This window comes from Pan paniscus, chromosome 9 (genome assembly GCF_029289425.2).
Source record: "Pan paniscus chromosome 9, NHGRI_mPanPan1-v2.0_pri, whole genome shotgun sequence".
Classification (NCBI taxonomy): Eukaryota; Metazoa; Chordata; class Mammalia; order Primates; family Hominidae; genus Pan; species Pan paniscus.
Genome location: NC_073258.2, coordinates 108,049,572 through 108,062,970, shown reverse-complemented (window position 1 = coordinate 108,062,970; position 13,399 = coordinate 108,049,572). Strand labels below are relative to the sequence as shown.

The 13,399-nt window shown below is 35.7% G+C and overlaps 1 protein-coding gene across 1 annotated transcript in view; it reads left to right on the top strand.

The window, feature by feature from the left end:
- CWF19L2 (CWF19 like cell cycle control factor 2) overlaps positions 1-13,399 on the top strand; it is a 177,952-nt gene that overhangs the window by 140,834 nt on the left and 23,719 nt on the right. The window contains exon 15 of the mRNA XM_063608255.1: positions 813-882. Coding sequence (XP_063464325.1) covers positions 813-833 — 21 coding nt within the window. The 3' untranslated portion in view covers positions 834-882. The remainder of the gene's footprint in view (positions 1-812; positions 883-13,399) is intronic.

Here is a 13,399-nt window from a genome sequence, read left to right as displayed (position 1 = left end):
TTTCATGGTAAGTATAGAGTTTAAGTATATAAAATCAACTCTTGGTCATATATGTAAAACACAATTAAGAAGTAAAACTTGCCATCAACTCTTGGTTATATACAAAAAAATTGAGAAGTAAAACTAGCCATACATATTAGTACAAGTAATTAAAAATGGATTATAGCTTGAAAGGCATTAGATCTCACATTATTTACATTCTCACTCCTTTTAGCTCCTTTGTTTTTTTGTTCTGTTTGCAAAGATTAAAAATAATGTTCCTGGCATTTTAATGGAACATTACCAAATGTACATTCATGTGTATTGATCAAAGACCAACTTTCATTAGTGAAAAAATCTAATTTTTTCTAGACCAATTAAAAGGATAAAATTCTCTTATTTGAATAATAAGAGAATTAAAGAGTTTATTAAGCAAAAACAGTTGCTGAAAAAGCGTAGCAAAGACTGACTAGACTGGCTAGAATTTCCTCTTCTTCCAGGACAGATGGTTCTGTGACATTTTAAGCCTTCTTTGTAATGGCCGAGTGACTGGGTTCTAGCTAGTGGAATGTGAGCCTTTTACCTCAGAAAAGACACACAATTCTGCATGCCCTTTCCCCTTCTGTGGCATGGTGCAAACATGCATGGTGACTTTGGAAGCCACATTTTGACGATGGTGGAGCCGCAAGATGAAAAGAGCCTAGGTTCCTGAATCACCAGGTGGAGGAATATTGCCAATCCATCAGTAATGTATTTTGTACTTTATCAGAGCAATAAATAAAATTCTCTACTTTTAGAGCCATTATACATTTTTTTTTTTATTTTCATTGCAGTTGTCGCCTGAACCTATATAGAAATTGGTACCTTGAAAAGTGGAGGTTTCTGAACAAAAAAACCTTTAAGGTATGTGGCATTGGCTTTGTGGTTGGGTAGAAAAATTAAGTTAAAATTAGTTCCATTATAATAAAGATGTATTTTAGTTTTTACAGGTAAGCTTAAGTTTCATATCATCACACTTCATAACACAGAGGAGGAGCAATCTGTGCTTTCAAGTGCAGCCATTTGTTTTTAATAGCCAGGGTCCTTGATTAACCTATGGATAGCCCTTGTAAAGGTAAACAGAGCTCTGCTTCTGAATTTGCTTATATTCTCTGCTTTGAGCATAAATTATCTTTATTTGTAAGATATGTAGAGATCATGTATGATACCAGTTCATTCATTTGTATAGTATAGCTTTGAGAATTCATATTTGGCCATTGAGTTGCCAATTGTTACAACTACTTACTGTTCCTTAAAGGAATTTAATAAAATAAATGCTGTCATTAAAATTACAACTGTGAAAACAGTTTTTTGCATGTTATCATAGTGTTAAGTTTAAAAAGAGAACAGTGAGTTTTGTGTGAAAAATTATATGGGCTAGGTGCAGTGGCTTATGCCTGTAATCCCAGCATTTTGGGAGGCTGAGGCAGAAGGATTGCTTGAGGCCAGGACTTAGAGACCAGCCTGGGCCATATCATGAGACCTGTCTCTACAAAAAATAAAAATAAATTAGCTGGATGTGGCGGCACACACCAGCAGTCCTAGCTACTGCGGACACTAAGGCGGGAGGATTGCTTGAGCCCAGGAGTTTGAGGCTGCAGTGAACTATGATTGCACCACTGCACCCTAGCCTGGGCACCAGAGCAAGACCCTGTCTCCAAAAAGTAAATATATAAAAATAAAAATAAATTTTAAAAATGAATTATATAAAGGACAGTGTGGATGGAAAGAGAGAGAACTTTTTTCAAGTGGGATTATCGGTGACTTTAAAAAAATCATTAAAGATATATATGTCTATATATAGATATAGCTATGTATGAAGGAGAAGTGAAAAGTTAGAATAACATTACCTCAATGTTAGCTAGAACACTAGGCCACTAGGCTGCTGCTCCATATTATGTAGTATTTTGCTGGAACATGTTTCAGTTTAGAGAGACAGTAAAAGAGGAATTATACCCATTTTTTCACACACTGCACACACTGGAAACTTGTTTTTGTTCTGTGAAGTCTTTTTTGTTTTTTTTTTTTTTTTGGAGACAGAGTCTCACTCTGTCACTCAGGCAAGAGTGCAGTGGCATGATCTCAGCTCACTGCAACCTCCACCTCTCAGATTCAAGCGATTTCCATGCCTCAGCCTCCCAAGTAGCTTGGACTACAGGCGTGTACCACCACTCCCGGCTAATTTTTGTATTTTTAGTAGAGATGGGGTTTTGCCATGTTAGCCAGGCTGGTCTTGAACTCCTGGCCTCAAGTGATCTGCCCTCCTCGGCCTCCCAAAGTACTGGGATTACAGGTGCAAACCACATGCTCAGCCATGTGAAGTCCTTTTGACTTAATGGTGCTTCTTTGCTAATTTTTGTTTTACTTATAAGGCAGAACCTTTCAGAATCCCTTTCTGTATTTTTGTCTGTATTTATTTTGGTCTCATAAGTTATGCTATTTTTCCTGAAAAATTAACATAATGTACAATGAAGAGTATGAAATTAGTCGTTACTGGGATAACATCCCATTGATTGAATTTGGTTAAAAAGATATTTCTGGAGCACTTTTACTAAGAGTAATAAAAGCATTTGTTTTCCAAAGAAGCCTCAGATCTTTCCCTGAAAGTTACAACATAATCAATAATTTAAATACAAGCAGTATACTTATGTCAGCTAGTTAATTTCATCTATTCATTACCCTCATATTTTTCTTAGGATCTTAATAGCTGAATGACAGTTTGGAAATAGTGTGGGGATGATGATAGTGATGGTGATAGTTTTAAACCTCACTAATTTCTCCTATAAATAGCAATAGATCAACCAGAATAGTGAAACCAAAAACACACAGATAACATCTTCAATACCCTAGAGACCCCAGTTACGCGCATGCAGGAACAAACCACCAACATCTATAGATCTGCGTGATATCAGCATTTGACTAAAGAAAGTAGAGGGAAACAAATGGGCTTTGACGTCATTGAGTGCAGAAGAACCCTCAAATTGCCAAAGGTGCTTACTGTAAAGCATTATGGGGTAGTGTGAGAAGAGGAGCAGCAATTGGAAACAGAATCCCAGTGTTGGGTGGGTGTAATAGAATCATGATATGATAGTATCTGATGACTGTGAAGTAAAGAAAAGCTACTCTGGCCTGTCTCTCCCTTTAAAAGTAGAAGCAAACTTGCTTCATTTAAGTGAATACGTTACAGAACATTATCACAATTAAATCCCATACAAAATTATTATATGACGAGAGAATAGGAGCCAAATGTTTCTACAGACAATAAGATTTCACAGACATGCCCTCAAACAGATAAAAATTGTAACTCAGTATTCCAAAATGAACTTTGAAATTTAAGAAAAGGACAGAAGGTATGCGAGAAAAAGCAACATAAATCAGAACTTGAAAAAAATCATAAATGATGTGAGAGAAGAAAAGGAAGATTTCACACAAAAACTTCCAATACTCAGGAAACATTTAGAGAGAAATATTATTTCAGAAATGAACTAGAAAAAAACGCAAACAATAGATAATGACTTAGTCCATTTATTTGCTGAAAAGGAATACCTGAAGCTGCGTAATTTATAAAGAAAAGAGTTTTATTTTACTCACAGTTTTGCAGACTGTTCAAGAAGAATGGTGCCAGCATCTGCATCAGGTGATGGCTTCAAGTTAAAGAAATAAGGTTCATGGAAGAAGGTGAAGGGGAGCCAAGCTGGCTGTGTACAGATAGCACATAACCAGAAAGGAAGCAAGAGGTGAGTGGGGAGGTGCCAGGTTCTTTTTAACAACCAACTCCTAATAGAGCCAGATCTCACTCAGTGCCCCCGTACTGCACCCTAGGGAGCACATTAATCCATTCATGAGGGATCTGTCTCCATGACCCAGACACCTCCCATTAGGCCCCACCTCCAACTTGAGATTTGGATCAGATTTCAACATGAGATTTGGAGGGGTGAAATATCCAAACCATACCAATCACTTAATACAAGTATAATAAGATATAAAGAATCTTTTTAATTAAAAAGATATGAAAGAGATTTAAGAGAGTCAAGAGAAAGTGAGAGATATAGAAGATAGATATTGTATCTATTTTTTTAACTTTGAAGAAGAAAACTAAAGCAATGAACAGAACAAAAATTACTAGGTCCATATAATCTCACTGGAAAATTTTATCAAACCTTTAAATAGCCAATGATCATAGTGCCATTTAAATTATTTCAGTGTGTAAAAGAAGAAGGAGAACTTCCAAAATTGTTTTATGAAATGATGATGCTGTAATCCTTAAACTTGACAAGGATTGCACCAAAAAAGAAAACTACATATCAATACCTTTTAAAATATCAATCCAGAACTTACAGATTAATAATAGCAAACACTTATATATTCCTTATATATTCCAGGAATATTGAATGATTCAATATTAGAAAATTAAACTATGTAATTGATCATATCAGTGAAACAAATAGGGAAACTCATATGATTACACTCCATAAATCCTGAAAAGGCATATGGCAAAACTTGGCACACATTCATGTTAAAGAATGTTCAGTGGGAGAGGAATTGATGAATATATCCTCATTAACCTTAAAAAGTAGATATATTTCAGGCCAAAAACTTTTATCTCATTTATTGGGAAATACTAGATGCTTTTCAGCCAAAGTCGGGAGTAAGGCAAGAATGCTCACTGGTTCTCTACTACTCTTTTTTTTTAGACAAGAGTTTCGCACTGTAGCCCAGGCTGGAGTGCAGTGGCGCGATCTTGGCTCACTGCAGCCTCCGCCTCCCAGGTTCATGCGATTCTCCTGCCTCAGCCTCCTGAGTAGCTGGAACTACAGGTGCACACCACCATACCCAGCTAATTTTTTATAGTTTTAGTAGAGATGGGTTTCACTATGTTGGCCAGACTGATCTCGAACTCCTAACCTTGTGATCTGCCTGCCTCGGCCTCCCAATGTGATCTGCCTGCCTCGGCCTCCCAAAGTGCTGGGATTACAGGCATGAGACACCACGCCCAGCCTTCTTTTTTTTTTAAACAGCTTTATTAAGATATAATTTACATACCATACATTTCACAGACTTACAGTGTACAGTTCAGTGAGTTTTATGTATTCACAAAGTTGTACAACTATTACCATAATCATAATTATAAAATTTTAGAACATTGTCATCACCCCAAAAGAAACCCCATAATCATTACTAGTCACTTCTCATTTTCCCCCAGTTTCTCCAGTTGTAGGAAGCCACTAATTTGCCTCCAATTTTTATAGATTTACCTATTCTGGACATTTTAAATAAGTAGACTCATACCGTATGGGGCCTTTCATGATTGGCTTCTTTGACAGCATGTTTTCAAGGTTCCTCCATGTTGTAGAATCAATATTTCATTACTTCTTATTGCTGAATAGTATTTAATTGTATATATGAACTACATTTTACTTATCCATTCATAATTGGTAGACGTTTTAGATAGTTCCCAATTTTTAGCTATTATGAATAATTATGGCATTATACATGATGCTGACATTTGTATATACATATTTGTTTGGAAATATGTTTTTATTTCTTTGGGGTATATAAAAAGGTGTGGTTGTGTGGTAATGTTACATTTAAACATTTGAAGAACTGCCAGACTCCCGAATGACTGGAGCATTTTGCATTCCCACCATCAACTTATGAAGGCTCTAATTTCTCTACATCCTCACCAACACGTGTTATTATCTATCCTTTTGATTTTAGCCATCCTCTGGGTGTGAAGTGGTATCTGTTCTGGTTTTGATTTGCATTTACCTAATGGCTAATATTATTGAGCATTGCTTCCTGTACTTATTGGGTGTTTGTATATCTTCTCTGGAGAAATGTATATTCAGCTTGTTTGTCTACTTAAAAATTTGGATTACTGTGTCTTTATTATTGAACTGTGCTTTAGCTTAGGCTGCCTTAACAAAATACCATAGACTGGGTGGCTTAAACAACATAAATTTATGTTATCACTGTTCTGGAGGCTAGAAGTCTCATCAAGGAACCAGCATGGTCAGTTGCTGGTGAAGTCTCTCTTCCCTCTTGTAGATGGCCACCTTCTCATTGTGTCCTCACATGGTGAGGGGAGAGAAAGAGCAAGATCTCTTGTGTCTCTTCTTATAAGGGCACTAATCCCATCATGAGTGCCATACTCTCATGACCTCATCTAACCCTCATTGCCTCCCAAAAGTCCCATCACCAAATACCATTACAATGGGGCCTACAGATTCAGTATATGAATTTTGAGGGGACACAAATATTCAATCCATAACAGATTTGTGAATTCTTTATATATTCTGCATACAAGTTGCTTATCAGATATATGATTTGCAGACATGTTCTCCTATCCTATGGGTTTAAGAAAAAATCTGTATGGCATCCTTTGAAGCATAAAAGTTAATTAATTTTGATAAAATCTGGTTTATCTATGTTTTCGTTTCTTCCTTGTGCTTTTGATATCACATCTTGGAAGGCTTTGCCTAACCCATTGTCATGAAGATTTAATCCATATTTTAAGAATTGTATAATTTTCATTTCTACATTTAGGTTTGACATCCATTTTGAGTTAATTGTTGTATATGGCATGAGAAAGAGTTTCAATTATTTTCTTTTGTTTGTAGATATCCAGTTGTCCCAGCACAATTTTTTGATAAGACTATTGTTTTCTTTCATTGAATTTGTTTGGCAAACTTACCAAAAATCAATTGACCGTAAGTATAAGGATGGATTTCTGGACTCTCAATTGTATTTCACTGGTATATGTCTGTCCTTATATCAGTACCACACAGTCTTGATTATTTGCTTTTGTGGATTCTTTAGGGGGTTACATATACACAATCATGTCATTTGTGAAGAGAGACTGTTTTACTTTTTCCATATGGACTCGTTTTTATTTAATTTTCTTACCTAATTCCTTTTCTAGAACCCACAGTACAATGTTGACTAGAAGCTGAAAAATTGGACACTGTTTTTCTTGATTGTAAGAGAGAAACATTGTGTCTCACCATTAAGTATGATGTTAGCTATGGTTTTCATAAATACCTTTTATCAGGTTGAGGAACATTCCTTCTCTATTAATTTCCCAGGGATGCTATAACAAAATGCTATAAATTTGATGGCATAAACAGTACATTATTGTCTCATTTCTGGGGGCCAGAAGTCTGAAATCAAGGAATTAGCAGGGCCACACTCCATCTGGAGGGTCTAGGGAAGAATTCTTCCTTGCCTCTTCCATCCTGTGGTTGCTATCAGAATTCCTTGGCTTCCTTGGCTTGTGATAACATAATCTAATCTCTGCCTCCATCTTCACATAGCCTTATTCTCTCTGTCTGTGTCTGCCCCTTTTCTAAGGACACTTGTCACTGGATTTAAGGAATACCTGAATATTCCAGATTTATCTCATTTCAGGATTCTTCACTGAATTACATCTGCAAAGATCTGTCTTCCAAATAAGGTGCCATCCACAGTTTTGAGGATTAGGGCACAGATTTCTTTTGGGGGTATTCGGGGTACTATTCAACCACTACAGTCTGCCCCCTAGCTCCCCACAATTCACATTTATCTCACATATCTTCTTTCATCTTTCATTCCTGATCTTGATTATTTGAGTCTTCTCTCTTTTTTTGTTGGTTAGACTAATTAAAAGTTTATCAACTTTTATATCTTTTCAAAGAAGCAATTTTTGATTTTTTCTTTTCTATTTATTTATTTAGAGACGGAGTCTTACTCTGTCGCCCAGGCTGGAGTGCAGTGGCGCCATCTCTGCTCACTGCAAGCTCCGCCTCCCAGGTTCACACCATTCACCTGCCTCGGCCTCCTGAGTAGCTGGGACGACAGGCGCCCGCCACCACACCCGGCTAATTTTTTTGTATTTTTAGTAGAGATGGGGTTTCACTGCGTTAGCCAGGATGTTCTCGATCTCCTGATCTCATGATCTGCCTGCCTCGGCCTCTCAAAGTGCTGGGATTACAGGCGTGAGCCACTGCGCCTGGCTGATTTTGTTTTTCTCTATTGCTTTTCAATTCTCTATATTATTTATCTCCACTTTCATTTCTATTATTTCTTCCCCTGCTTGCTTTAAGTTTAGTTTGCTCCTCTTCCATTGTCTTAAGGTGGAAGGTTAGGTTATTGATTTGCAGTCTTCTTTTTTAATATAGGTATTTATAACTATAAATTTCCCTCTAAGCACTGCTGTATCTGTATCTCATAAGTTTTGGTATATTATTCTTCATTCATTCATCTCAAAATATTTTGAAATTTCCCTTGTGATTTTACCCTTTAGTAATTTAGGAGTATGACTAACTTCCACATATTTGTGAACTTTCCAAATTTATTTCTGTTTTTGATCTAAAATTTTATTCCATTGTGGTTGGAAAACAAAATTTATATGATTTCAATACCCGTGTATTTATTAAGGCTTGTTTTGTGGCCTAGCATATACTCTATCCTAGAGGATGTTCCATGAGCACTTGAGAAAAATGTGTATTCTCCTACTGTAGGGTAGAGTGTTTTATGGATTTCTGTTATATCTAGGTGATTTATACTGTTGTTCAAGTCTTCTATTTACTTGTTGATATTCTGCCTAGTGTTGTTTTTTTAACTGAAAGTAGGGTAATGGCGTCATTATTGAAAGTGGGGTATTGGAGTCTCCAATTTTTATTGTCCAATTGTCTATTTCCTTTTTCATTTCTATTAGTTTTTATTTGATGTATTTTGTGGCTCAGTTGTTAAGTTCATATATCTTTATAAATGTTATATCTTCCTGATGGATTATTCCTTTTATCATTATAAATATTTCTTACTCTCTAGTAACATTTTTGTTGTAAAGTCTACTTTGTCTGATATTACTATAGCCACTTTAGCTTTCTCATAGTTGCTTTTTTGCATGATGTATCTTTTGCCACTCTTTTACTTTCAGTCTAATTGTGTCTGAATCTAAAGTTTATCTCCTGCAGAAAGAACATAGCTGGAATTTATTTTTTAAATCCAGCCTGACAGTCTGCTTTTTGATTGGATTGTTTAATTTATTCATATTTAATGCTATCATTATAGTTGGACTTATGTCTACCATTTCTCATCTATTTTCTGTATTTCTTATGCATTTTTCTTTTGTTCTTTCAGCTGTCTTTTATATCAAATGAATAATTTCTAGTATGATTTTTTAATTTCTGTAATCGTTTTCACTGTATTATAAACATTTATTCTACTAGTGGTTGCTCTAGGACTTCCCAAACACGTATTAATGTATCACAGTCTACTTCAGAATTATACATATGTTTAGTGAGATATAGAAATGTTATTCTATATAGCTGTATTTTTGCTTTCCATTTTTGTGCTATTATTGTTACGCATATTACATCTATATGTTACAAATACAACAGAATATTGTTATAATTATTTTATATAATATTAACATCTTTTTAAAAAGCTAGGAAAAGACAGACCAAGTGTATATATTTATAGTGTGTTATATTGATGTTCTTATTTACTATTTCAGGTTCTCTTAATTTGTTTATTTTGCTTTTGAGTTTTAAAGTGAATTTCCTAAAAATTGGAATAAAATGAAAAATGAACCTAACTGCTCTATTCAGAAACCATTCAGAGCTATTTATTTATTTATTTGTCTTTTTTCTTTTTTATTGCTTTTCACATTGAACGTCAGGCCTTAAGCCTGAGAGAAGTGGCTCTGAGACCCTAAGTGCCCTGAGGAGTGCCCCCATCCCTACTGAACTAAGCGGGGTGTTTTAAGTTATTTTTAAACCCAATAATTTGTATATCTTGGTGTGATATATACAAAAGATAAAAGTAACCACAACAAGACCTTAAACTGTTGATCACTGATAGCTGTGGAATTTTTTGTTTTTGTTTTCTGAGACTGGTGAATGTTCTTCCTGAATAAATTAAGTGAGGAATTATTCAGGGCCAGGACTAGAGTGAGGGAAGAAGGCATTTGCCTCAGGCACAAAATATAAGGGACTCAAAACAAATACAGTAATGAGCTGTGGTTGCATCACTGCACTTCCACCTGGGCAACAGAGTGAGACCTTGTCTCAAATATATATATATATAATGAATTAAAGAATATATATATATATGTTTGAGACAGGGTTATACAGCTGAATTAGAGAATACTGAAACATTGCTCCAGGAGAAATGCAGAATTAGATTCCTGCAAGCCTCTGGTTATATTTTTTGTCAACCAATCATTATATAACCTGTTGTATATGTGTTTCTGTATAAAGATACTTTATTTAATATGTGATGCATCTCTCCTGGGAGCAATGTTTCAGTATTCTCTAATTCAGTTGTATAACCCTGTCTCAAATATATATATATAAATGATGCAATTTTTTAAAAAATAAAAAATAAAAAAATAAAAATTTTAGATAAAGGCTGGAGCAGTGGCAGTTCCATGCTGTGTCATATTGGTGCCTGAGGCAAAAGGAAAAGTCAATAATTCAGATCCTGTTGTGGTTTCAAATTGGTTTTTTGTTTGTCATCGATCCTGGCTTGGAATTATGTTAGTGTCATTAAGAACCAAGATTTTCAGCATGGGAGAAAGGAGATGCAGATATAAGACTGAGAAGATTTAGTAAAAACTCCATTGTCCTGAATTTAAAATATAACTTCTGATGCTTTTTATCTTGAAAATACAAAATGATAGCTATGTCACTATAATTATCACTATATATGTACATATATTTACATACATATACAGTTGATTCTCTTTATGATTTGTATTTGTGAATTCTCTTGCTAAAATTTATTTGTAATTCAAAAAAATCAATATTCATGACACTTCTGTGGTCATCGATGGATGTATTCAGAGTGGCAAAATATTTGAGTCACCAGACACATAGGTTCCCAGTTTGAGGTCGATAAAGCAACATTTTCCTTTTTTGTTCCAGATCTCATATTGATTGATTGAGACAGGGTTTCATTCCATCACCCAAGTTGGAGTACAGTGGTGTGATCACTGCTCACTGCAGCGTCAACCTCCTGGGCTCAAACGATCTTCCGTTCTTAGCCTCCCAAGTAGCTGGAACTACAGGCGCATGCCACCACACCCAGCTAATTTTTGTATTTTTAGTAGAGACGGTTTTTGCCATCTTGTCCAGGCTGGTCTCGAACTCCTGGCCTCAAGTGATCCGCCCGCCTTGGCCTCCCAAAGTGCTGGGACTACAGGTGTGAGCTACTGTGCCAAGCAAGCTCTCATACTTTAAGCAAGTGTCCTTTCTGCAGTCAGTGCTTCATTCAAGTGCGAGTCATATTGTTACCTGTAAGTTCAGTGTTAATGAATCAACAATATATATTAAATAAAGTATCTTCATACAGAAACACACATACAACAGGTTATATAATGATTGGTTGACAAAAAATATTATAACCAGAGGCTTACAGTGTCTAATTCTGCATTTCTCCTAGGAGCAATGTTTCAGTATTCTCTAATTCAGTTGTACTCTGTAACTTTATAGAACATGTCTACTGTAAATAATTAGAATCAACAGTATATAGGAAATACAGGAACTATATATATGTAGTTACTGGTAAAAATATCATCTGTGAGGAGTTTTGCAATAACAAACAAAACCCTGAATCTGATCAAGCAATACTCTACTACTAATTCACAGGAAATAACCTAATTAAGTAAATATGTACATGTATATACATATACTTCCTAGTCTGTCCACTGAAAAGATACAGAAAAATGGCTGCCTAGGAGTAATGAGCCCTTTTAGTTGCCGTATTGTGACTAAATTCTAGATTTAGAACTGGCTTTTTGGATAAATACCCAGCGCAAGACATAGGGCAGGAGATGTACAAGATGAGCCCAAAACAGTTTGTCCTATCAGAAAGGAGGGGTGCTATTAAAGACTTAGAGTTGTATCAAAAGAACACAGACCCTGACCTGATTAAGTTCCAACTAAACAAACCTGGGACAATTTGAACATCAGTAATAACAACAACTATGGAGTTAAGTACTTCAAATATAATTGTGCACTGCGTAACGACTGGTTGGTGGTTTCATAAGATTATAATGGAGCTGAAAATTTTTATTGCCTAGTATTTACTATACTATACATTTATTTGTTATTTTATTTATTTTTTTGACTTTTTTTAAATTTTATTTTTATTATACTTTAAGTTCTAGTGTACATGTGCACAATGTACAGGTTTGTTACATATGTATACATGTGGTATGTTGGTGTGCTGCACCCATTAACTTGTCATTTACATTAGGTATATCTCCTAATGTTATCCCTCCCCACTCCCCCCACCCGACCATAGGCCCTGGTGTGTGATGTTCCCCTTCCTGTCTCATTTTTCACTTCCCACCTATGAGTGAGAACATGCGGTGTTTGGTTTTTTGTCCTTGCGATAGTTTGCTGAGAATGATGGTTTCCAGCTTCATCCATGTCCCTACAAAGGACATGAACTCATCCTTTTTTATGGCTGCATAGTATTCCATGGTGTATATGTGCCACATTTTCTTAATCCACTCTATCATTGTTGGACATTTGGGGTGCTTCCAAGTCTTTGCTTTTGTGAGTAGTGCCACAGTAAACATACGTGTGCATGTGTCTTTATAGCAGCATGATTTATAATCCTTTGGGTATATACCCAGTAATGAGATGGCTGGGTCAAATGGTATTTCTAGTTCTAAATCCTTGAGGAATCACCACACTGTCTTCCACAATGGTTGAACTAGTTTACAGTCCCACCAACAGTGTAAAAGTGTTCCTGTTTTTCCACATCCTCTCCAGCACCTGTTGTTTCCTGACTTTTTAATGATCACCATTCTAACTGGTGTGAGATGGTATCTCAATGTGGTTTTGATTTGCATTTCTCTGATGGCCAGTGATGATGAGCATTTTTTCATGTGTCTGTTGGCTACATAAATGTCTTCTTTTGAGAAGTGTCTGTTCATATCCTTCGCCCACTTTGTGATGGGGTTGTTTGTTTTTTTCTTGTAAATTTGTTTGAGTTCTTTGTAGATTCTGGATATTAGCCCTTTGTCAGATGGGTAGATTGCAAAAATGTTCTCCCATTCTGTAGGTTGCCTGTTCACTCTGATGGTAGTTTCTTTTGCTGTGCAGAAGCTCTTTAGTTTAATTAGATCCCATTTGTCAATTTTGGCTTCTGTTGCCATTGCTTTTGGTGTTTTAGTCATGAAGTCCTTGCCCATGCCTATGTCCTGAATGGTATTGCTTAGGTTTTTTTCTAGGGTTTTTATGGTTTTAGGTCTAACATTTAAGTCTTTAATCCATGTTGAATTAATTTTTGTATAAGGTGTAAGGAAGGGATCCAGTTTCAGCTTTCTACATATGGCTAGCCAGCTTTCCCAGCACCATTTATTAAATAGGGAATCCCTTCCCCATTT